At 45.4% G+C, this 25,102-nt stretch overlaps 1 protein-coding gene across 3 annotated transcripts in view; it reads left to right on the top strand.

Annotated features, from left to right (window-relative positions):
* LOC120023646 (ral GTPase-activating protein subunit alpha-2-like) overlaps positions 1–25,102 on the top strand; it is a 155,096-nt gene that overhangs the window by 86,302 nt on the left and 43,692 nt on the right. For 2 of the 3 annotated variants that reach the window (XM_038967694.1, XM_038967695.1), the window contains exons 23-36: positions 5,058–5,186; positions 5,484–5,612; positions 5,798–5,856; positions 6,038–6,146; positions 6,831–6,941; positions 7,053–7,121; positions 7,411–7,548; positions 10,244–10,424; positions 11,876–12,671; positions 13,151–13,222; positions 14,795–14,918; positions 15,001–15,156; positions 18,459–18,617; positions 21,867–21,994. In XM_038967694.1, the coding sequence (XP_038823622.1) occupies positions 5,058–5,186; positions 5,484–5,612; positions 5,798–5,856; positions 6,038–6,146; positions 6,831–6,941; positions 7,053–7,121; positions 7,411–7,548; positions 10,244–10,424; positions 11,876–12,671; positions 13,151–13,222; positions 14,795–14,918; positions 15,001–15,156; positions 18,459–18,617; positions 21,867–21,994 (2,360 nt within the window). Of the gene's footprint in view, positions 1–5,057; positions 5,187–5,483; positions 5,613–5,797; positions 5,857–6,037; positions 6,147–6,830; positions 6,942–7,052; positions 7,122–7,410; positions 7,549–10,243; positions 10,425–11,875; positions 12,672–13,150; positions 13,223–14,794; positions 14,919–15,000; positions 15,157–18,458; positions 18,618–21,866; positions 22,089–24,012; positions 24,054–25,102 lie in introns of those variants that run through there. The other variant, XM_038967696.1, reaches the window with a different exon arrangement.

The raw sequence follows: 25,102 nt of genomic DNA, 5'->3' as shown, positions 1-25,102 counted from the left end.
CCATCTACATACAATACCCCATCATGACAAAATATACTGTATATATTTTTTTTGAATTTTTTTTGAAAATGAAATTCAGAATTATTTCATTTACATAAGTATTTGCACCCCTGAGTCAATACTTTGTAGAAGCATATTTTGCAGCAATTACAGCTGCAAGTCTTTCTGAGAGCTTTCCACACCTGGATTCTGCAACATTTGCCCATTAAAAAATATATATATATATATATATATATTATTTAAAAATCCTTCAAGCTCTGTCAAACCATTTTCAGGTCTTGCCATAGATTTTGAAGCAGATTTAAGTATACACTGTAAGTTCCATTCAGGAACATTCACTATCTTCTTGGTAACCAACTCCAGTGTAGATTTGGCCTTGTGTTTTAGGTTAGTTTAGGTTACTGCTGAATTAATTTATCTCCCAGTGTCTGTTAGAAAGCAGATTGAACCAGGTTTTCCTCTAGGATTTTGCTTGTGCTTAGCTCCATTCCCTTTTTTTAAATTCTGAAAACACCCAGTCCTTAACGACTACAAGCCTATCCATAACATGATGAAGCCACCACTGTGCTTGAAAATATGGAGAGTGGTACTCAGTAATATGTTTGGGGCAAATCCAATACAACACTTTGTATTCAGGACAAAAAGTGAATTGCTTTGCCACATGTTTTGCAGTATTACTTTAGTGCCTTGTTGCAAACAAGATGCATGTTTTTGTATATTTCTATTCTTTACAAGCTTCCTTCTTTTCACTCTGTAATTTAGGTTAGTATTGTGGAGTAACTAAACTCAGCAAGAAAAGAAACGTCCCTTTTTCAGGACCCTGTCTTTCAAAGATAATTCGTAAAAATCCAAATAACCTCACAGATCTTCATTGTAAAGGGTTTAAACACTGTTTCCCATGCTTGTTCAATGAACCATAAACAATTAATGAACATGCACTTGTGGAATGGTCGTTAAGACACTAACAGCTTACAGACGGTAGGCAATTAAGGTCACAGTTATGAAAACTTGCCTAGCGTCCCTGCTCATCTGCGTGAACGTGCCTTAGGCATGCTGCAAGGAGGCATGAGGACTGCAGATGTGGCCAGGGCGATAAATTGCAATGTCAGTACTGTGAGACGCCTAAGACAGCGCTACAGGGAGACAGGATGGACAGCTAATCGTCCTCGCAGTGGCAGACCACGTGTAACAACACCTGCACAGGATTGGTACATCCGAACATCACACCTACGGGACAGGTACAGGATGGCAACAACAACTGTCCGAGTTACACCAGGAACGCACAATCCCTCCATCAGTGCTCAGACTTTCCGCAATAGGCTGAGAGAGGCTGGACTGAGGGCTTGTAGGTCTGTTGTAAGGCAGGTCCTCTCCAGACATCACCGGCAACAACGTCGCCTATGGGCACAAACCCACCGTCGCTGGACCAGACAGGACTGGCAAAAAGTGCTCTCCACTGACGAGTCGCGGTTTTGTCTCACCAGGGGTGATGGTCGGATTCACGTTTATGGTCGAAGGAATGAGCGTTACACCGAGGCCTGTATTCTGGAGCGGGATCGATTTGGAGAGTGGAGGGTCCGTCATGGTCTGGGGCGGTGTGTCACAGCATCATTGGACTGAGCTTGTTGTCATTGCAGGCAATCTCAACGCCGTGCGTTACAGGGAAGACATCCTAGTCCCTCATGTGGTACCCTTCCTGCAGGCACATCCTGACATAACCCTCCAGCATGCCAATGCCACCAGCCATACTGCTCGTTCTGTGTGTGATTTCCTGCAAGACAGGAATGTCATTCTTCTGCCATGGCAAGCGAAGAGCCCGGATCTCAATCCCATTGAGCATGTCTGGGACCTGTTGGATCGGAGGGTGAGGGCTCCCAGAAATGTCTGGGAACTTGCAGGTGCCTTGGTGGAAGAGTGGAGTAACATCTCACAACAAGAACTGGCACATCTGGTGCAGTCCATGAGGAGGAGATGCACTGCAGTACTTAATGCAGCTGGTGGCCACACCAGATGGTGAATGTTGATTTTTGTCCCCCCCCCCTTTGTTCAGGGACATGTTATTCCATTTATGTTAGTCATGTGTCTGTGGAACTTGTTCAGTTTATGTCTCAGTTGTTGAATCTTATGTTCATACAAATATTTACACATGTTAAGTTTGCTGAAAATAAACGCAGTTGACAGTGAGAGGACGTTTCTTTTTTTGATGAGTTTACTATGTTGTTGATCCGTCCTCAGTTTTCTCCTATCGCAGCCATTAAACTCTGTAACTGTTTTAAAGTCACTATTGGCCTCATGGTGAAATCCCTGAGTGGTTTCCTTCCTCTCCAGCAACTGAGTTAGGAAGTACACCTGTATCTTTGTAGTGACTGGGTGTATTGATACACCATCCAAAGTGTAATTAATAACTTCACCATGCTCAAAAGGATATTCAATGTCTGTTTTTGTTTTTTTACTCATCTACCAATAGGTGCCCGTCCTTTGTAAGGCTTTGGAAAACCTCCCTGGTCTTTGTAGTTTAACCTGTGTTTGAAATTCACTACTCGACTGAGGAACCTTAGTGTGGGGTACAGAGACGAGGTAGTCATTCAAAAATCATGTTAAAGCTGCAGTATGTTACTTTTTGGGCCACCTAACCAAATTCACATAGAAATGTGAGGTATAGCCTCCCGAGTGGCGCAGTGGTCTAAGGCACTGCACCGCAGTGCTAGCTGTGCCACTAGAGATTCTGGGTTCGAGTCCAGGCTCTGTCGCAGCCGGCCCCGACCGGGAAACCCATTGGGCGGCGCACAATTGGCCCAGCGTCGTCCGGGTTAGGGGAGGTTTCGGCCGGCAGGAATGTCCTTGTCCCATCTCACACTAGCGACTCCTGTGGCGGGCCGGGCGCAGTGCACACTGACATGGTCGCCAGGTGTTTCCTCTGACACATTGGTGCGGCCTTACTGGTTAAGTGGGCATTGTGTCTCGAAGCAGGTTGCTTGGGTTGTGTTTCGGAGGATGCAGGGCTTTTGACCTTCGCCTCTCCTGCGTCCGTATGGGAGTTACAGCGATAAGAAGACTGTAACTACCATTTGGATACCACAAAATTGGGGCGAAAAAGGGGTAAATGTAACAACAACAACAAAAAATGTGAGGTATAGATCTATCATTCTCATTGACAGCAAGTCTAAGAAGCGGTAGATCTGTTTGCTCTATTTCCATGTCTATTTCCTGTTCTTTAAGTTTTGTTTTTGCACATCAGCTTTCAACAGCTGAAAATACAATATTTTGGGTTATTGGAAAGATATTTCCCAGTAGTTTAGATGGTACAGTGATTCTCTACACTGCTTGCTTGTTTTGTCACAAACTTAAATTTGGCAAACTATTTGAATTTTAGCGATTTCTGCGTATTGTACCTGTTAAATGCAAAAATTATTTTTATTAGTATTCAACGAAGGGGTTGAATACTTATCGACTCAAGACATTTCAGCATTAAAGTTTTATTAATTTGTAAAAACATAATTCCACTTTTGGCATTATGAGGTATTGTGTGTAGGCCAGTGACAAAAAACATCTACATGTAATGCATTTTTAATTCAGTCTGTAACACAACAAAGTGGAAAAAGTCCAGGGGTGTCAATACTTTCTAAAGGCACTGTAAAGACTGAGGCTCATTTCCTGTGTGCCTTCAAACACGGCAGAATGAAAGGGTTTTAAGAAGCCTCCTGTCGAGGTAGTGTTAATGCACCTTTTGTTGAGCAGAGCAGGCCAATCCCACTGCCAACCCTCAGCCCCACCACACAGGACCAATTCCCATCTCTACTACCACACATTCATTTCACAACCAGCTCCCTCTACTTACATGCACAATGGAAATGCTTTGTAGGTTTGTCGCTTGCCTTAAAATGCTCATTTCAGGCAATCAGCCGACAGTTTGTTGGCAGCTAATTACCACAGACTGTTCACCACATTACGCCTTTCAGAGGTCAATTACGTCAGAAATGACGGTAAAATGGGCCTCCAAGCCCTAATGCTCCAAACCAATTTTTGTCGTCTGCCGGCGCTGTGTATGTTTTGACTTGTTCCTTATTGCCTGCTTGTTTTTATATGCCTCCTTTGTTCCCCCTGCTCTGTGTTTACAAAGGCTTAATTTGAGGTGATTAATGTAGCGGGTGGGTGGGTTGGGAGGGGCAGAGTGGGGGTGGAGGTGTGCGGAGTGTGCCGGGTGTTTGTTGAGGTGCACTGGGGTTTAGGACTCGGGGAGACACGGCCACTGTTTGAACGACCTGATTTACACACATTTACAGCTACTCAGAAGGCAGGTGTTCCCGGGCCTGGATTTTGTCTGACACACACACACACACACACACACACACACACACACACACACACACACACACACACACACACACTGGCGTAGCAAAGATAAGCGGGCAAACCAATCTCCCCTTATGTAGAACTTTTCCATTCTTATCTCATAAAGAATTTCAGTTCACTCCTGACATTTAAGGCAACATGACTGTACTTTGACTAGCCATCGGGGTAATAAGATGGTCGTCGACCATTGTTATTATGGAGCTGTACTATCTACCCACGTATAGAGACATCCCTCTTTAATGTCAGCACCCATCTGGCACAGCGAGCGCACTGTGTACCTGAACAATACCTTATCCCTGGCTTTAATTACGTGTGTGTGGAAAGTTGCAGGTCTTTTGTTCCACCATTATCCCTCCTTTGTGCTGTTATCAACCCATCTGCTGCCTCTTTCTCCCATTCCTCTCTTTTCCTCCTCCACCTTGTTCTCACTCTCATTTTTTGTTTTGTAAAAGATGGACTGTGAAATTCTGTGCTTTCCTGAGTGCATTGTTGTCATATTTATGCTAATTTGGGAAGGACTACTATGTTACCATTCCTTTCCAGAGCTCAGTGCCTGTCCATTCCTCCAAATAAACTCAGAAATACATGCAGCCTGCTTACAAAACAGGTGTGGTTTTCCTGATCGTTCAACCAATCAATCCATTGACCATAACCATCTGTGTGTGTGTGGTGTGTGTGTGGTGTGTGTGTGTGATTCCTCCCAGGACGTTCTGAACACGGTGATCCGTTCCTTTTCCCCGCGCTTCTTCTTCCTGGGCCTGTCTGGCTTCACCATGCTGGTGGGAGACTTCATCACCGCTGCAGCACGCGTCCTCAGCAACGACTCCTCCGAGGTACGCAGGTCTACACACACACAATATGACAAGTCTTACATTGTAATAGCTACAACTGAATTATATCAGTTGGCTAATGTAAATATTAAAATGCAATATTTGATGTAATAACATTTAAGGTCATTGAACATATTGTACTAAACATCATTGTGAAGATCAGATTGGAGTGTGTTGAATGTACTGCGCTGAATTCAACACAAGGCCATTAAGCAGCCGCTCTTGGAAGAATTTCCTGGAAGCATAATGTTTCATGTTCTGTAGCCGTGATGATGGAAGTGTTTTATTTTCCTCTAAAAGGCTCCGAGGATAGAAGCACAGACCGTCCTTGGGTCGCTGGTCTGTTTTCCCAACCTTTACCTGCAGATTCCACTACTGCAGACCGTTCCCGGAACTGATGACATCGTCGTCGGGAACGAGGACATCAAGGTATTCAGAGTTCTTCTATGTCCTTTGACCTTTTAGTAAATACTCAGACAGCAAACCCATTTAAAAAAAAAAATGTATAGCAGTTCCCTGTAGTTACAAAATGTGTACTTTGATGGATAAGATGGAATGTTTGGATGGTATGTGAAGTGGATTGATCATTATCATGTCTTCTCTCTGCCCTTCAGGACTATCTGGTCAACATCTTACTGAAGACGGCACGGAATGAACCCTATGAAGCGGCCAGGTATGGAGGGATAGGGGTGCAGAATAAAGGTGGTTTGGAAGCAATGGGACTGATTTGTATCGAGTGGGTTAAGGTTCATATAAGTAGTATATTGAAATAAAATATTTGATGAATTCTTTAATTCAAGAATTCAAGAACATAGTGTATATCAGTATTCTCACTGGTCTGCTGTGTGTTCTAGGTGTATAGCTGTATGTAGTCTGGGCCTGTGGGTATGTGAGGAGCTGATGCAGCAGAATATTCACCACCAGGTTGAGGATGCCATCAATGTTCTGGGCGTAACATTAAAGGTCAGTGCGTTTTATGCGTCAGCGCCTGTGAGTGACAACGTGCTCTGTGGTGTGACTGAAACATACTCTTTTTAAGACCTCTGCTTCCCTGTCTATCGGTGGTTAGATGCAGAGGGAACCAGTGCTTTCTGGGTTTTTTGGGGGAAAGAGCTCGAGGGTTGTGGCGTAATTTCCAGGCCACTCGCTCAGTGGATGCAGGCCAATTTAAGCAACCACATCTCCCCTCTAGTTTCCTACTATTGCAGTCCTTCCCTCTAATGGCGCAGTAATCACTTCCCAACCCAACTTGACACCCACTCAGCCGGCCCAAAATAAAGGAGATGTTGGGGGGGTGGAGGCGATGGAGGGCTGCTTTTCTAAAAGCAGGTGCTAAAGTCTCACGGTCTCTTTTTGTGTTGGGCCATTTCTGCATTGTCTACCCTTGTTATATGTCAAGAGGCACTCAGCCAGAAAACAGGAAGTTGCATTTCTGTGCCCTGAATTCCAAATCACTATGTTCAGCTGTCTGCCAGTCAGTCCATTAATGAGCTGTAATTTGAAAGGTCATTGCAGAACCAAGACATTTTCATACCTTTTTCTGTTGTGCCAGATGGTCCACGTCCTAGTTTTGTACAACTACTTATCTTACGACTTCCCAGAGTTTTTAACCTGGATATCTTGTTCTCCTGTCCCTTCTCTGGTCAGTTTGGGAACAAAGCTGTGGCTCAGGTAGCCTGTGACCTGTTCCAGCTCCTCATCTCTCACTGGGAACACCTCCAGAGGCTAGAGCGCTCTCTCCCAAAGAAAATCATTGAGGCAGGTTTACACGGCTCCTCTTCACCTTCCTGATATGAAACATGCATATTCACTATCACTCGCAGAAAACATGTCGTCAAAGTATCCATATCTTTTTTTCGTCCCATGCAGATCTTTGTGGCCACTATAGCATTTCTGTTGCCGAGCGCAGAGCACTCGACGGTGGAGGCTGACAAAAAGGTACAGGAAATTGAACGAGCAAAAAATGGCTGAAGTCTGAAGGACCCTTTCTTCATAGATGTAGGAAGTGCATTTGCTCAGGATTTGTTCTGTCTCCCCCATCCTGCTTTCTGTCTCTTTCTCTCTCTCCAGCCCTGACTCTCTCACTTTCAGTCCCTCCTTACCTCTCCCCATTGCTCATCTCCTCCCTAGCTGCTTTACTAATTATATTTGCCTGCATGAGGCTTCATTGTGTGAGTGGAGGGCACTGGGCTAATGGAAAAGCCTCTCCTCTCTTTGTGTGACTCAGCTAATGGTGTCTTTGCTGCTGTGCCTGCTGGACTGGTGCATGGCCATGCCCCTGACTATGCTGCTGGAGCCCATCACCATGCCCGTGCTGGAGGACCCCACATCCCACAAGGCCCCTCTGCTCGACTACATCTACAGGGTGGGTAAAAGAAAAGAATAGTGTCACAGTAATTTGTCTAACCCCCAACACAGCCCTCTTCAGAAGCCCTATTTGACATTTAAAATGTGTTCCATGCCGCCTTGGAAATTAAGTTTCCAATTTTTGCTTCCAGTTTCTACTGTTATGTGAGAATGTCCACCAAACCACCTCACCTGTTTGGTAATGCACATGTGATACTCAAAAACATTCATTTATAACAGGGAAGATTTTATCTGACTTTTTCCCCGATTGGGTGTTTGAACACTTATTTGGGGCGACAGGTAGCCTAGTGGTTATAGCGTTGGACTAGTAACCGGAAGATTGCAAGATCGAATCCCCGAGCTGACAAGGTAAAAATCTGTTGTTCTGCCCCTGAACAAGGCAGTTAACCCACTGTTCCTAGGCCGTCATTGAAAATAAAAATTTGTTCTTAACTGACTTGCCTAGTTAAATTAAGGTAAAATAAATGTAAAAAATAATAATTTTGTGATTAAACACAGAGGAAGTGGCTGAGCTAAATGAATGAGGTATTATTCAGTGGAGGTTTGACAGATGCGGTCAAAGACAAACCCTTATATGGATGTCACCCCTGATAAGAAATGGTCAAATTATTTAAATATGCCTTTGTCCTCTTGATAAGCCTGGATTTAAAAGCCTGTCTACTTTTGAATTGAATATCTCTTAATATGGGAGAGACTGCAGCTGCTATGTAGGAAATAAATACATTTCATTGGTTGTTCTATTGTGCCCATACAAGTAAAGTGTCACTTAATATCATCATTGGTAAATCAGCGTTACCCTGATCTTACTGAAATGCTGGTCCTCTTGATTTATATTTGGACAACATTTAATGTAATAAAACCAGAAAAATATCACGCACACACAAAATACACGTCTCTACTGGTCTCCCATACCAAATGGACTTCAAACTATACTCCCCCCCAAAAAACACTTTCTTTTAAATATTTTATACTCAGTCTTTTCAGCTAGGCACTCATTTACGTACCAGTAAACCTCACAAAATGAGTAAAGCGTTTTGTCTAGTTTGTGCATCTCTTTTGGATTTGTTATAGTAACTATTTAGTTGTTTCTCATACCAAATCCTCAATGAACAGATTCAACTTAAGTGACCCATTCATACGCTGATGAATAAAGATGGAACATTTCTGCACCTCTGCTGAGGATTTGAGCTTGGTAGTTGGTGTGTTTGTGTCTAACAGCATGAGGCTGGTCTGTGCAAAAGGCATGATTGCTCTGGACCTTATTGGTTCACTGGACCTCCATGCCGTGTCCTCCATCTGCTCTCTGCCTGCCTCAGCAGCTGCACCCTCGCTCTGTTTTTGTGTGTTGTGTGTTTGCTTGTGTGCATGTTTTTGTGCATCCATGAGTGTGTGTGCATATGTGTCTACACGTATCCATGTTTGTTCGGGTGTGTGTTACCTTCCTGGAACTGTTGCTATGCGAGGTGCAGCCACTTAGTCGTCAAGCAAGCAGAAGCTTTTTTTCCCCGTCCACAGAGGAACCACTTTGGGGCTTTGGTGTGGCAGCTGTTTGGTTCTGGTCTTTTCACCATAACCCCCCCCCCCCATGCCCAGAGGACTGTAAGGCATTATAATCCACATACTGTCTGCATTTCCCCACACAATACTGTTTCAGATGACAGGACCTGCACCTCTCCTCTCTGAGGCTCAGCCAAGTTTGCACGTGTGTGTCTGTGTGTGTGTGTGTGTGTTGAATGGGATTAGCCATTCATTTACATAGACCAGCCTCCACAATGGGTTTACCAAGTCCACCCACTCAGTGTGAGAGGCCCCACAGTTTGCTATTGTCTGGTATGTCAGGCGTAGCTTCCAAATGTTATTTTCCTTTTTACATTTTTTTTTTTTTTTTTTTACAATAAACAAAAACCTACTTTGACAAAAACCAGTAGACAACTTATCATTTACATACTTCCAAATACTTCCACCTACTTCCAAACACAGGTTTTTGTGTGAGTGTCTGAGTGCGTGTGTTTGTGTGTGCATGCATGTGTGTGTGTGGTTGCGTGTGTGTATGTGGTTGCGTGTGCGGGTGCATGTTTGTGGCAACATGAGCAGAGGGATAAAGTCTTAATTAAATCAAACAGAGGTAACCTGGCCAATCAGCGTAATCAGCTGGACTAGCACGTCTTATCTAGCCCTGCCAACCCAATGGACAGATGCCGCACCATCTGTTATGCAGATCGATACTCACTCATCACAGGAGAGATGTGGCAGTGAAGCACCTCTTCTCCCTCAGGTGGAGGCTCACCATGGCAACAGACCATATAGTACCCCTTCGTATGTACCTGAACCATTCAATGCTTGCGTCCCTACCCGGGAACCTCTGCGTTTGAGATTACTGTATCCTTTTACATTGACTTGCCTAGTTACTTCCTTACTCTGTTTCAGTTACTGGAAGGTCAATGTTGTTCAGGTGTTCCCTGTCTCCCGCTGCCGGCCAGTCCCAACTGGTATTCTGTAACTCTCAGGCAGACTGAGTACTGTTTGTATGAGTGTGTAATGTGTTTAATTTCTGAGTCCCATGTATTTGTTGATGCTGTGCAGCAAGCCACACAAAGAAACCGCAGCAGTGACTGCATGCAAGGCTCCCACTGTCTTTCTCCTGTGGTGTTTTTAACCGCGCTAGGAGCTAACTCCTACCCTCTGTCCCGTAGGTGCTACACTGCTGTGTCTCTGGCTCCAACCTGCACACCCAGCAGAGCCACTACCTCCTGAGTCTGTCTGACCTCTCCACTGACTACGACCCCTTCCTCATGCTGGGCCAGGTCCAGAGCTCAGAGCCCCTTCTCTCGCACACCACTGCAGACTTGGGCAGCCTGCTCACCGTGGCCGAGGGTAAGGAGACCAGAGACCTCGCCGCCGTCACCGGCCTCACTACTGTCTCCAGCACAGCGTGAGGCAGAATGGGGAGAAGAGGTGCCACCCGTTTAATACCTGCTGTGTGGGAGATTGCACTGGGCTGGCGGCGAAATGAAAGGAGGGCTGTGTGCATTTGTGTGACTGTGTGTGTGTGTGACAGAGAGAGTGTGTGTGTGTGTGTGTGTGTGTGTGTGTGTGTGTGTGTGTGTGTGTGTGTGTGACAGAGAGTGTGTTTGTGTGTTTGTGTGTGTGTGACAGAGAGAGTGTGTGTGACAGTGTGTGTTTGCGTGACAGAGAGAGAGAATGCTTGTGAGTGCCCTGTCATCTAAGGTGTGTGTGCCCAGCTGCTGCTGTTGGTTTTCTACATTACTCTTCCTCTTCCAAACCACCTGGGAAATGAGCAGTGGGTGAACTACAGGGAGATGTAACCTTTAATATGTTCCCTTCCATTTGGAGCTTGCTACTCCATTAAATGTAAATGTTTTTAACTAACATTGACTAGACTAACTCATGGAATCAAATGTTTTAAGAGGTAGGCATTAGCGCTCTGCCCCAGGGAGAGGGCCCATTTATAAAAGAGACATCTGAAAATGATTTTTATTAGTGACCTTGTAGTGCCATTAGGTTATGTATTAGACTATTCCTCTGCTCATCCAGAAGTCCGTTGTTTCGACAACAAGAACCTACAACCTGATGCAATGTTGGCTAAGCCTAGCTGAAATATCTAGCTTATGTCATTACTTTTCATACAGCGCTACAAAGTCCAGATAGAAATAACAAACGGCCTCAGAAGACCAGCCAAAGAGCACTATGCATTTCCCTTTCAGCTCACATTGATTAAGTCTCATCAAAGGCCCTGTGCATCTACAATGCGGCGTACCGCCCGCTCTCTAAAGAGCTTTCTCCACTTTGATGAGCCATGGTGGTATTGATAGCAGTCACTATGCAGAGCTTGTCTTGTTTTCCCCGCGTCGTAACACGGTATCCCTTTTTCATTTTGGAGTAGTCCTGAGCATGTGGATCATTTACATAGATCTGATTCGGGGGAGTAGTGCTCTGTTCACTGTTGCTTTAAACTTGTCGTTCTCATTAGCACCCTGCTGGTCTTTTCTCTCCTCCCGTTGTAACAGACTCAATGGCCTTTTCAAAGTCGTCTCCTATGATTAGATGCTACCTACTTGCGGCAGAGGTGTGCCATTGTGAGAAATGAAAAACGACCCCATTAGTGATTGATAATGGGTAAGCTAGCTTTGTGTTGAAAAGGTGAGCGGATTGAGAGCACGTCTACACGTGGTAATGTGGTTCAGAAAGACGGTGGCCCAAGTTCAAGGTGTTCAATTCTGTATTTTGACTTCACTTTATGAAATTCACTGATCACATCTAGCGACTGCACGCGGACTTTGAAATGGTTTGTCTCTGCCCTACAGAGAAGAAAAGGCGGAACGTGGAGCTGATCCCTCTGACGGCACGGATGATCATGACCCACCTTGTGAACCACCTGGGCCACCATCCCCTCAGTGGTGGTCCCGCCCTCCTACACAGCCTGGTCAGTGAGAACCACGACAACCCCTTTGTGGAGTCATCAGAGCTCTCCTCTGAGGTGTTCAAGAGCCCCAACCTGCAGCTGTTTGTGTTCAACGACAGCACCCTGGTGTCTTACCTTCAGGTGCCCTCAGAGCCCTCTGGTCCAGGGGAACCCCACGACAACTCCTCCCAGGTACGCATCATCGTCAGGGACATCTCTGGAAAGTACTCCTGGGATGGAGGGGTTCTCTACCGCACCCAGGAGGAAGTCAATGGGATGCATCAGGCGAGTGAAAACTCCTCCAACCACTCCACCACCAAGCCCACCTCGCCGGGGACTTCTGAGCGCTCCTACCCCCCAGGCTGGGACTCCCAGTCAGGCTGTGAGGAGGTGGATGTCCTGGACCAACTCCTGGAGGAACTTGGCAACAGCAGCCCTGAGTGCCTGCCCCAGCCCCTGCTGAGGCTCAACCAGCCAGCCCCCTCTCCCTGTGGGATGAACCTGGAGCTGGAGGGGGCCATCGTGGAGGCCATCCTCAGGCAGACACAGCAGGAAGAAGAGCAGGTGAAGAGGTGGAATGCAGACGTGAGCGTCAAGGCCGCCAGCCAGAAAGAACCCACTCCACAGGAGCCCAAAGCCCCTTTCTACTTCTGCAGACTGCTACTCAACGACCTGGGCATGAACTCATGGGACCACAGGTACAGAGCCGAGCACAACACCACCACATCCACAGCTGTAGACTAGTTAGAAGAATACCTCGCAGAGAGAGAGAAAAAGAAAGACCGGAAAGGCATGGCAGGGTGTGTAGCCTGTTAATCTTCTCTCCACAGGGCAACTGTGCCCAACTGTTTTCACTCAGGTCCACCTTGGCAGGTGGCATCCTTGTAATGAGATGCTCGCACCTCTGGGGAAGGAAGCAGAGACCCCCTCCAGTAGATTAGTAATGTCTCCAAGCCCAATTTAAACCTCCACCTGTTATTCCTCAGACCAAAAACCCAACTGAAACATGAAGCTTTCCTATCCTACTTTCAGTCTGTCTTTTACCATTCAAATAATAATTAACAGGCACAAGCTTTGCATTTGGTACACTGTAAAGTACCATCTGGTTGATCATTTTGAAAATTCTAATAATTGTCAATGGGTGCATTCAAGTTCAGTTTTGTTTATTCCTTTTCAGGAAAAGCTTTCATCTCCTGAAGAAGAACTCTAAACTCTTGAGAGAATTGAAGAATTTGGATTCCAGGCAGTGGTATGTTCTTACCCGCTAATTATTTAGGGCCTCTTCAGCACACATGTTATCTCTAGATAACATTGGCACACATGATGTGCTTATTGTTATTTATTTTTTTACTAATTTACTGAATGATGTATCATAGCGTTTCATTTCTAATGAAGACCTTTTTTTTTTTTTTTATAAACCAACCTAGATTTCAGCTGGCTATATTCTAGTTAAGCCTGCATTCCATATCCGCCGTTTCTCTGAACCTAAGCCCACTAATGAAGCATCCCTTCCTCAAAATCAGTAAAGATCACACTCTTAAGGCGACACGTATTAAAACAGCTCCACACTTCCCTCCTCCTCTCCTCCTAATCCACACCATCTCAGGCTGATCACAGCTCGGCAGCACACACACACACAGTGATCAATAGGCACTCCACACTGTTAATGACCGGGGCTTATTAAAGAATGCCCCCAGGATTGGGCCTCATTCTGCCAGACCAGCGAGCATACCTGGGCCGCTCATGGCAACCTGTGTCGAAACATTCAAAATTCCCCCGATTTAACACAGAGCCACGCACCACCATGGCAACACTGAAGCACATGGGTGGAACTCTGTCTGCACTTGTTTTGTTTGTCAGATGAGGCGGGGGGGTATGGGGAAAGTAAACACACGTACTGTTGTGCACTCACTCTAACACACACGCTGCTCACTCTAATATTAGACCATATTTGCAGTATTGTGTGGAGGTGTACGTTTGGAGGTGTGTGGTTCACATTTCAGAGCACGCTGATCTTAACGGGGTTGAGTGTGGAGTAGGGATGTGCACGGATATTCAAATACTGAAGAAAAAAATTATAGGCCTATTGTAACACACAGGCTTTTTCGAAATGAAATTACAATATTAATGTGGCATTGTTACATACGAGGATATACCATGACATTTCAAATTATTAAGGTAATAAAAGCAAAAACGTTTCAATGTAGATTGTATGATGTGCGCCCCATGAAAATGACTGGTTGCCTTCGTGTGTAGATTGTTAATGTTTGCCAATCAAAACGACAAAGAGGCAACGTGTAGTGAGAGTTCACGAATGCAATGAGATATGGAATACAATTACGGAATTAAAAGTTAGCGAAATGAGAAGGAGTAGGCTACAACGAGCAACCAACAGATAGGCTACTGTTTTATCCGAACGGGGTTGGGGAGAAAGCGCAAAACGTGACCTCATTAAGCTAGCTAGATTCTCTAGGCTACTCCAGTCAAGACAGACGAGCACTGTTATATGGGATGATACATAACATTGCGCCTGCTACAAGTTAGCTAGTCTTGATTTGTAGCCGAGTTGCGTCTCTCTCTCTGCCTCCATCTGCTCACTCCCAAATCACCAGCCGCTCCACAGCTGCAGCAATAGAGCGCCTCACCATCTTGCAGCCGTGCTCAGGTTAAAAACGTACGTTACCAAAACCACACGTATTTAGAATATCCAGATATCCAACAACAATTCATCATACTATACTACAAACCCCTGGATGTAGAACAGTGTAACATTATCAGGGCCATTGTTCTAACAACAAGTCTTGTGTGTTGTGTCTTACAGCAGAGAGACGCACAAGATCGCTGTGTTCTACATCAGAGAGGGTCAGGAAGATAAGTGCTCCATCCTGTCCAACAGCGCAGGCAGCCAGGCCTACGAAGACTTTGTGTCTGGCCTGGGATGGGAGGTACATAAACACACACTCCTGCAGTGTCTCTCTCTCACACACACACTGACATCACTCTCCTAACCGTGTTGTGTGCCTTCAGGTTGATCTAGCCACACACTGTGGCTTCATGGGAGGGCTTCAGAGGAACGGCAGCACAGGACACACTGCTCCCTACTACGCTACCTCCACGGTGGAAGTCATCTTGCATGTGTCCACACGCATGCCGTCCAACTCGGACGACTGCCTCACCAAAAAGGTACTATTACTCCCTCTAGATCCAAGAAGTTAACGTCAGAAAAGCCTGCAAAAGGGAAGAAAATCAACAACAAAAACTTGTTTGTTGGTTTGCCATTGACTGAAAAAGCTCCTTAACCTAAACTGGTTTAAATACCTATCACTACACTAATAATGTAGCAAGGTCCACAGTCCTTCAAACAATGTAATGGCTGCGTACAAAACTAGGCTCCAAACACAGTGTATACAGAGTGAAATGGCCTCCGAGCCGTGCCCTGTCTGTCTGTGTGCCGTCTTGGGTCTTCAATCTGTGCTAAACTGAGGTCAGGTGGTGTAACTCCTGGGTTCTGGCACTGATTAGTAAACTCTGGGCAGGATGAGGAGTAGAGAGAGAAGCAGGCGTGTAAGAAGGGGCATGTGTGGCTATGGTAATGACCGTGATTCCCGGATCTGTTCCCCCCTCCGTGGGTGCTGTGACCGGAGCCCAGATTCAGCCATTAGCTGTCCCTGTCAGTGCAGGCGCCGGGCCGATGCCGGCAGGACGTTTTTATCCCAATCCGGCTGTGACTGCGGGAGAGATCGATGGCGCTTCAGCGGTTTACCTGGCTGTAGCACACCAGCAGCAGTTAGCATGGAGAAATGAGCCGCGAGGCCCCTGCCCGAGCCACCAGTCTTCTCATATGCTGTCCCACGGAGAGAGGAAATTCATCAGGCCATCCTCATATACCCCCAACCTCCATCGACACATCTGCCCTTCTCCCCCTAAAAAAACAGCCCTGCACCGACCCCATACTGAACCTGTGCTCAGCGGCTGCGGAAATTAGTTTGATTTTGGCTAGCTGGTGTGAGGCGCTGGAGGGGTCGGAGCATGCCTTCGGCCCGCTTCGATTCATTTGATTGGGAGCCCCTGTAATTGCACCCCACGCTTCCCAGAACCCCGCGCTAGCCAAAGGCGAGACAGAAATTGGCAGCTCGGCGGCGCGTGTGTAGGCTAACAGGGACAGGAGGGAGGGGATAAGAAATTGGGATGAAAAAGAGGCTTTATCGGGCAGGAAGTTTCTCTGTCAATTTATAAAACTTTCAGCATCGCCCGACCGCCTGCTCTTAACTGCATACTGTGTCGGGTGGGGAAGGGCAATGCTTTCGCTGGCAAGAGTGTCTGAAGGAAAGAATCAATGGGCCCCAAGCTACACCAAGAAGGAAAACGGAAAAAAACATAAATTCCTCCAATCCAATTGTGGGCTTTAGGGCAGAGTGGTGCAGCGCCTAGCAGCAGCTGGCTGTAGTAATGCGATTGTTGGAGCGACCTGGAAGCTGGGGGTCAGGCCATGTAGGGTCCTAATGTCAGAGCGAGGGGCTCTCGGCCGGCCCCACACTCACAACCAGCACCAGGGCTTAACTGAGCTCTGTGTTTTTAGAAGGGAGCACTTGTGCTGCTGAGAGGCCTGCTGTGCTGTGTGGATGGGAGGTCACTGAGGGTTAATTGGACAAGGGCCTTTGACTTAGGCCACACACAGGTGTGATTCTATTGGCACATTTAGCTTCAGGGATGTGATTCTTCGCCTGATTTAATCAGAATTTCCTGCCTTTCTCACATCCCCCTTTACTCATATATCTTTGAAATCTACCTACCCACAAACCAATATCCTCCTTTTCCTGACTTTCCATGTTCTCCTGACTCCTAATCACATCCCCTGGTCTTTTACTGAGTTACAGTTCATATGAGGAAATCAGTCAATTGAAATAAATTCATTAGGCCCTAATCTATGGATTTCACATGACTGGGAATACAGATATGCGTCTGTTGGTCACAGATACCTTAAAAGAAATGGGCATCACAATGGGCCTCAGGATCTCGTCATGGTATCTCTGTGCATTCAAATTGCCATCGATAAAAAGCAATTGTGTTTGTTGTCCATAGCTTATGCCTGCCCATACCATCACCCCACCATCACCACGGGGCACTCTGTTCACAATGCTGACATCAGCAAACCACTCGCCCACCGGATAGAAATTAGAACATTAAATTCTCTGCCAACAGTTCTGGTAGACATTCCGGCGGTCAGCATGGCAATTGCACACTCCCTCAAAACTTGAGACATCTGTGGCAGTGTGTTGTGTGACAAAACTGCATATTTTAGAGTGGCCTTTTATTGTCCCCAGCACAAGGTGCACCTGTGTAATGATTGATGTTTAATCAACTTCTTGAAATGCCATGCCTGGCAGGTGGCTGGATTATCTTGGCAAAGGACAATTGCTCACTAACAGGGATGTAAACAAATTTGTGCACAAAATTTGAGAGAAATAATATTTTTGTGTGTATGGAAAATATCTGTGATCTTTTATTTCAGCTCATGAAACATGGGACCAACACGTTACATGTTGCGTTTTATATTTTGGTTCAGTGTAATATTCAAATGTTAATTAAAATCCTTAGGATTTTTGTGGGTAACCTCGACATGCATATTCAACATTCTTGGTTAATTTGTGCCTGTCTGGTCTGACCTGACCTGCACTGGAGCCATTGATCCTTGTACAGATGAGATGAACCAGGGAGCACAGTGTTCAATCACCGTGTTGTGGATTTGTTGAACATTATACCATTACCATAATTAAGGGCTTATAATAGAATGTGCTAATTGCATTTTTTTGGGTGGCGAGGCCATGTTTTCTTAATGGCTCATTAGACCCAAGTACATTGGCAGATGTTTTCCTCCTCCTCTCAGTGAGTCAGTCGGTGAGGAGGCAAGGCCTTGATGTTGCCACATAATCAGGGACAGGAGTTTTTTGTCTAACCCTTACTAGGCCCAGTTTATCCTTATCCAGATCACAAACTAAAAAACAGGTTTCCCCACGAGTGATGGGTAAAGGCCAGTGAGTTTGGAATGGCCGCCCTTAAACCCATCACTCAATGTCCATGTCAGCCACAATACTGAGGGAAGACTGTTCTCTCACTTCCCCTCTGCCTTGGTTGAAAAATAGTTCTACAGTACATTAACTATCTGCCAATTTCCTGTCATTTGTGTAATTTCTGTCCTAACTTCATTTGTATTTATGAATAGAACATGGAAATTGGACGCAATTTTATGTCTTTGGAGTAAAGTTAATTTCAATGATTGGTTTTAAAATGCTCAATTGAAAGTTTTTTTGTGGTTTGAATTTCCAGTGGAAATTCAAATGATAAGAAGCTTTGTCACAACACCCAGAGCTGTGGTAATCTCTAACCTAATATTAAAAACCTTTCTATAGGAATAACAAGATGTTCTTTCTGACCGTTGTGATCGCTGTAGCCGTGTCTAAACCCTGTGGTTTGTTCTGGTGCAGCTGCGTCACCTGGGCAACGACGAGGTTCACATAGTGTGGTCGGAGCACAGCAGGGACTACCGACGCGGCATCATCCCCACTGACTTTGGAGACGTGCTGATCATCGTGTACCCCATGAAGAACCACACGTTCTTCATCCAGATCATGAAGAAACCACAGGTACTGGTACTAGAGATCAGCTGGCAGGCTCAAAACCGAAATGGCTTTTGGAGCTTGTTTCTGCACTTGCTTGATTATTTTCCACTCAATCTATGTGTGTAATGGATACACTATTTTACTTACTGTCTTTTTAGCATTAAACAAATATTATGGGACTCCTTCAACATTTCACTGCTTCAGCATATCCAACTCTTTGTTTGGAAAAAGGTATCAGCTGTCTGATCTTCACTTAGAGAACCCCTCTCCTTACTCATGTCCCTCCAGACTGCCTTGTTGGTTGAGAGGGTTACCTGTTTGTCTGTCGGTCTGCCTGTGTGACTCTGAGATGGACGCTCTAATGCCCTCCTCTTTCACTCCAGACCATTACCCTCACTGTGGGTATGTGCTCTGAGGCAGTCAGTGTCGCTCAGCTAGCTTTCATCTTGGTTCTGAGCCGCTGCACACACAGCTCTGGATAGACTGACTGGCTGGGTCAAAGACTACAGGTCACAATGTAACCATCTACGGTAGGCTAGGTTATTATATATAGTGCCTTCAGAAAGTTTTCACACCCCTTGACTTTTTCCAAACATTTTTGTGTTACAAAGTGGGATTAACATTTATTTAATTGTCCTTTTTTGTCAACGATCTATACAAAATATTCTGTCTAAGTGGAAGAAAAATGTGAACATAGTGTGGTCGGAGCACAGTCAAGTGTATATATATATTAGTGTTTGATTTTTCATATATATATATATATATGAGAAATCAAACACTAATATATCTTGATTAGATAAGTATTCAACCACTGAGCTTCTTGATATGACACACCTGGCAGGTGGATGGATTATCTTGGCAAAGAACAAATGCTCACTAACACAAGGATGTAAATACATTTTTGCACAACATTTTTGAGAAATAAGCTTTTTGTGTTTTTTTTTTTTTTTTTTTTTTTTGTACGGGTGTGAACAGGTGTGAATATTTTCTTAAGGCACTATATACTTAGATTGGTAGACTCTAATATTCATCCTAAACGTGACCCCAAAAAACAATAGGAAGTCCGTCACTGGGACTTCCTCATCTCAGATCTATAAGAAAACCTCACACAATATCTCCAGTCTCTTTTAAAGAGGGCGAAAGAGACTTTGTCGGCCAAACGAGGGGCTTTGGTGTGTTGGAGCAAAAGATGGGGCCAGAATGCATGGCAGCTTTCTCATTCCACTGACCTGCCAGCAGGACTCTGCCAACCTGGGGATGATGCCCATAGCCCTCTGTCTGGCCATCCACCTAGGCCTCCTCCCAATATCCACACAGACAGAAAGACACCACCAACAACCACCCAGTCTGCAGCCCAAACCTCCACCATAGAATCCTACAGCCCCCATTACGCAGACACTTTCTTGTTCTAGAGCTTCATTGTCCTAAGTTGACCTCTAGAAGTTAGGCTTTTTTTTTTTTTACACCAGTAGAGATTGAATGGGCTAGCTGTCAGTTTGAAGTGTGCTCTAATTATTGAAGTGGAGGGACTGTCTGTATAATGAGCTATGCCATGTCAAGTAGACAGCAGGACTTATGGAGAGGCTCTGACACGCACGTCACATTCCAGGTCAACGATCATTAAACTCAGCAGATTTAAGATCTCCCCAAAATGCATGAACAGACGCATGTGTCACACACACGCACACATACACACACATGCACGCTGCTCTCAAACACAGAGAGCTCCCACTGTATTTGTTCAATAGTAAAAGTATTTTCTCCGGTATTGATTTGCATTAGATGTGTGTGTGGTTTCTATGCTAAATAAGCTCAACACTTAGTCCTAAGTCACTCAAACTTGAATCTAACCCTGTAGCAATATTAGATGTTGGGCTGGGAATTGCCAGGGACCCCAACAAGATAATATTATCATGATACTTAGGTGCCAATACCATATGTATTGCGATTTTCAAGATTCTGTATGTAATGCGATTCAATACTTCTAATTTATTGCAATTTGATGTTCCAAACATATTGCTCACTACAGTGGCACGAAAAAGTATGTGAACCATTTGGAAATACCTGGATTTCTGCATAAATTGTTCATAAAATTAGATTTCATTAATCTAGGTCACAACAATAGACAAACACAGTCTGCTTAAACTAAACACACAAACAAATTATACATTTTCATGTCTTTAATTGAGCACACCGTGGGAAAAGTACATTTATTAAAAATAAAAAACAGAAATACCTTATTTGCATAAGTATTCAGACCCTTTGCTGTGAGACTCAAAATTGAACTCAGGTGCTTCCTGTTTCCATGAATCATCCTTGAGATGGTTCTACAACTTGATTGTAGTCCACCTGTGGTAAATTAAATGATTGGACATGATTTGGAAAGGCACACACCTGTCTATTTAAGGTCCCACAGTTTACAGTGCATGTCAGAGCAAAAACCAAGTCATGAGGTCGAAGGAATTGTCCAGAGAGCTCCGAGGCAGGATTGTGACGATGCACCGATCTGGGGAAGGGTACCAAAATATTTCTGTAGCATTGAAGGTCCCCAAGATCACAGTGGCCTCCATCTTTCTTAAATGGAAGACTCTTCCTAGATCTGGCCGCCCGGCCAAACTGCGCAATCGGGGGAGAAGGACCTTGGTCAGGGAGGTGACCAAGAACCCAATGGTCACTCTGACAGAGCATTGTTAATTGAAATGCATTCCAGGTGACTACCTCATGAAGTTGGTTGAGAGTATGCCAAGCGTGTGCAAAGCTGTCAAGGCAAAGGGTGGCTGCTTTGAAGAATCTCAAATCTCAAATATATTTTGATTTTAACACTTTTTTTGGTGTGTTATTTCATAGTTTTGATGTCTTCACTATTATTCTACAATGTAGAAAATAGTTAAAAATAAAGAAAATCACTAGAATGAGTAGGTGTGTCCAAACGTTTCACTGGTACTGCGTTTGAATAGCATTTTTATTTTTATGACGCACATTTTCTCCTTCCCTCCGCTCCTGACTGCATGTGCTCATGCTGCATGGAGGGGAGCGTTGCCTAGGCAACCAGACTGGTTTGCTACAGCACCTTGCTTGTTTCAGCACGGAGCAACAAAGTTTCATCATGTTGTAATGAGTCCATGTAACCGCGGAAACGGACTCAACCACACGAATGCCCGGCCGTCCTGTCTTCACTCCGCTTTTCATTCCACAGAAAAAAGAAGAATTCAACGGTTCTGACGGTTATTTAAGATGCTAACTTTCTCCCTCCCTCTCTCCTTCCCCTCGTAGGTCCCCTTCTTTGGGCCTCTTTTCAACGGCGCCATCGTCACAGGAATGTTGCTGCCCAGCCTTGTGCGTGCCACCTGCATCAACGCCAGCAGAGCTGTCAAGTCCCGCCTGACGCTTTACCAGAGCTTGTATCCTTTGCATGAACTCTTTACTCTGTCTCCCCTACCCTTACAGCCCTGTCTGCTTCCACAAGGTTAACAACAGACCACAGAGCCTCAGCAGGTAGGCCGTGCATGTTTTTCCAGGGACGGTTATCTTTTTCTATGTATAATTTTTTTAGGTATTAATGTTATTCCTCACACTCTGATTGTTCTCATATGTGAAAATATTGAATTTATAAACGGGTTGATTGTTGTTATTGCGGCGTTAGCCCTTCTAGTGGTTGGCCTGGGTGGATTCCCATGTGGTGCGTGTAGCGTGTTGGGTGATCTGCATGGGTGAGCACTGACACTGATCTTGATGCGCTGGCTGATTTGCATACAGCGATTAACAGCGCACAGGGTTGAGGTGTTGCGGTGTGTCGCGCAGCCCGTAGTGACATGTGAGGACGCATGTGTCTGTCTGGGTCTGTAATGAGGATCTTGTGTAACCTCTCTGTCGTCTTGTATGATGCAGTGGGTTTAGACGACAGCAGCGGAGACATGACTGTCATTAACCCGTCCTCCCCTCCATCCCTGTAACAGCCTGCCTGTCGTTAAGGGCCTGATCTCCAGCTGTACATGTCAGTTGGTTTAAGACGAGCGTAATCAGCGATGGAGATGAATTTGCATGTGAATAAGTTGAGGACTGAAGGAGGGGAGGGATGGTTTTTTGGAGCGGGCCCCGGTGGGTGAAATCTGATCTCCCACAAAGCCTTGCAGCTTTGCCTCTCCCCGGACAGGGACAGGCTGTACAGAGTGGCCTCGAAGGGACCACAGTAGCTCTCTGGGTGTTGCCATGGCGACCAGCAATCTCCAGCTTTTGAGGTTGGACCCAAGTTGTGCACCGCTCTCAAGTATTTTTTTGGCATCGCGGCAAAGGTCATTGGTTTACGGTTTGTAAGGAAAGTGGGCAAGGGTGCACGATAATGTCAGTAGCCTATAGTATGTTTTTAAGCTAATAATGTGCACTAAACTTTGGCTACAGGTGTATGTGGCTGTACATTCTGAGTGTGTGATGTGTATGTGCTTGCATTTGTATGCACGGGTGTCGCCCCCCGCCCCCCCCATCCCACCCACCCATCAGCGAGGCTCATATCAGCCCCTCACAGGGTCCCTGGGGGCATCAGTGGGACAGCAGAGAGGCAGATGTCTGTAAACCAAATCCAAGTGAATTACTCCAGTGTGAGATGTGCTGAACTGCCAGCGGTGCCTAGCTACCATAGGCCAGTCTGCACTGGGAGCCAAGGGGGAAGGGTGCCAGCGCCAGACCAGACTAGGCCTACCTGGCATTCCTTAGCAAGAAGAGAGCATCACGACGGCCTGATCTGCGAGATGAGATGATCGCTGGCTGGGCTGGAGCGTTGGCAGTGTGAAGCAACTAGCCAGGCTGAGGCCCCACATACTGCAGATCTGGAAGATGAGCTGACAAACGGATGCTCCCTGCCAATGGATGCTGGCAATGCCAGCACTGGTGTCTGTGTGTGGGCCATTTTCCTGGATGGCTGGAGGATTACGTTTAAACAAAGAAATAGTCATGAGTCATCGAGGCGATGAGACCTATTTTTTTTTTATCAAGATAGGGCCCACACACAAACACAAACTATTTTGCAATTCAGAAGATTTCTCAGGATTTGTTCAAAGAAAAAAACTCCTACCAGTAAATAAAGTTCTGACTATTTTTTGAAGAATGTTTTAAGATATATTTTAGAATGCTATTTGAGGTTTATTACCTCAAAAAAGAGCAGGAATACCAAAACGAATGATATACAGTTCCAACCGCCGTGTCTTTGTGAGACGCAGAGTAGGTGAATGGATGGTTTCTGCATATGTGATTCCCACCATTAAGCATGGAGTAGGTGGTGTGATGGTGCTTTGCTGGTGACAATGTTGGTGATTTATTTAGAATTCAAGGCACACTTAACCAGCATGGCTACCACAGCATTCTGCAGTGACATCCCATCCCGTCTGGTATGCGCTTAGTGGGACTGTCATTTGTTTTTCAACAGGACAATGACCCAACGCACCTCCAGGCTGTGTAAGGGCTATGTGACCAAGGAGAGTGATGGAGTGTTGCATCAGATGACCTGGCCTCCACGATCACCCGACCTCAACCCAATTGAGATGGTTTGGGATGAGTTGGACCGCAGAGTGAAGGAAAAGCAGCCAACAATTGCTCAGCATATGTGGGAACTCCTTCAAGACTGTTGGAAAAGCATTACAGGTGAAGCTGGTTGCCAAGAGTGTGCAAAGCTGTCATCAAGGCAAAGGGTGGCTACTTTGAAGAATCATATATACAATATATTTTGATTTGTTTAACACTTTTGGTTACTACATGATTCCATGTGTTATTTCATAGTTTTGATGTCGTCACTATTATTTTACAATGTAGAAAATAGTAAAAATAAAGAAAAACCCTTAAATGAGTAGGTGTGTCCAAGCTTTTGACTGGTATTGTATCTAGACTTGACCCAAAGGCATGACCCATTCCTCCTTCTGCTGAATGGTGTCTGCATTGTACCACTCCTCCATGTATGCTCCCTTCTCTTCCTCATCTCATCTGCCTCTCGTCTTCTGCAAAATGTAGGTGTTTTATTTTGGGTTGGAACAATGATCTTGGCTCTTTTCAGAGCAGGCTGTTTTTGTAGCCGAGATGAAATCCCTATCCAGCGTTTCCCCGCCCCGGCGCTCCTCAATCTGCTGTCTGTAGCCAGGCCGCTCTCCAAGGTCATTTGTTTAATGTTTCTACAAAGAAAAGCCACATGACCTCAGTGCGTCCACATAAAGGCAGGCCTGGCGCTGTGGTGCTCTCCTCTGTGGCGCTCTCTGGTGTCCTCTCTCCCGCTCTGTCCGCCACAGAACTGGAGTCTCCAGCAGCCAGGCGCTCTGCTGCACCATCACTCCGGCTAATTAGATTTGATATTGAAATATGACCACCAGCCACATTGCTGGAGACACACACACACACCAATCCTCCCTTCCTATTCAATCCGCTGTTTCCTTTTTGGCTCTACACCATGGTACTTGGAGTAGTTTGTGTGTGAGAGATTTTTTTTGTGAGTTTTTGTGTGTCTGTGTATGTGTGACACATGGTCAGCG

The sequence above is a fragment of the Salvelinus namaycush genome, chromosome 28, assembly GCF_016432855.1.
Source record: "Salvelinus namaycush isolate Seneca chromosome 28, SaNama_1.0, whole genome shotgun sequence".
Classification (NCBI taxonomy): Eukaryota; Metazoa; Chordata; class Actinopteri; order Salmoniformes; family Salmonidae; genus Salvelinus; species Salvelinus namaycush.
This window is presented reverse-complemented; position numbering and strand designations above follow the sequence as displayed.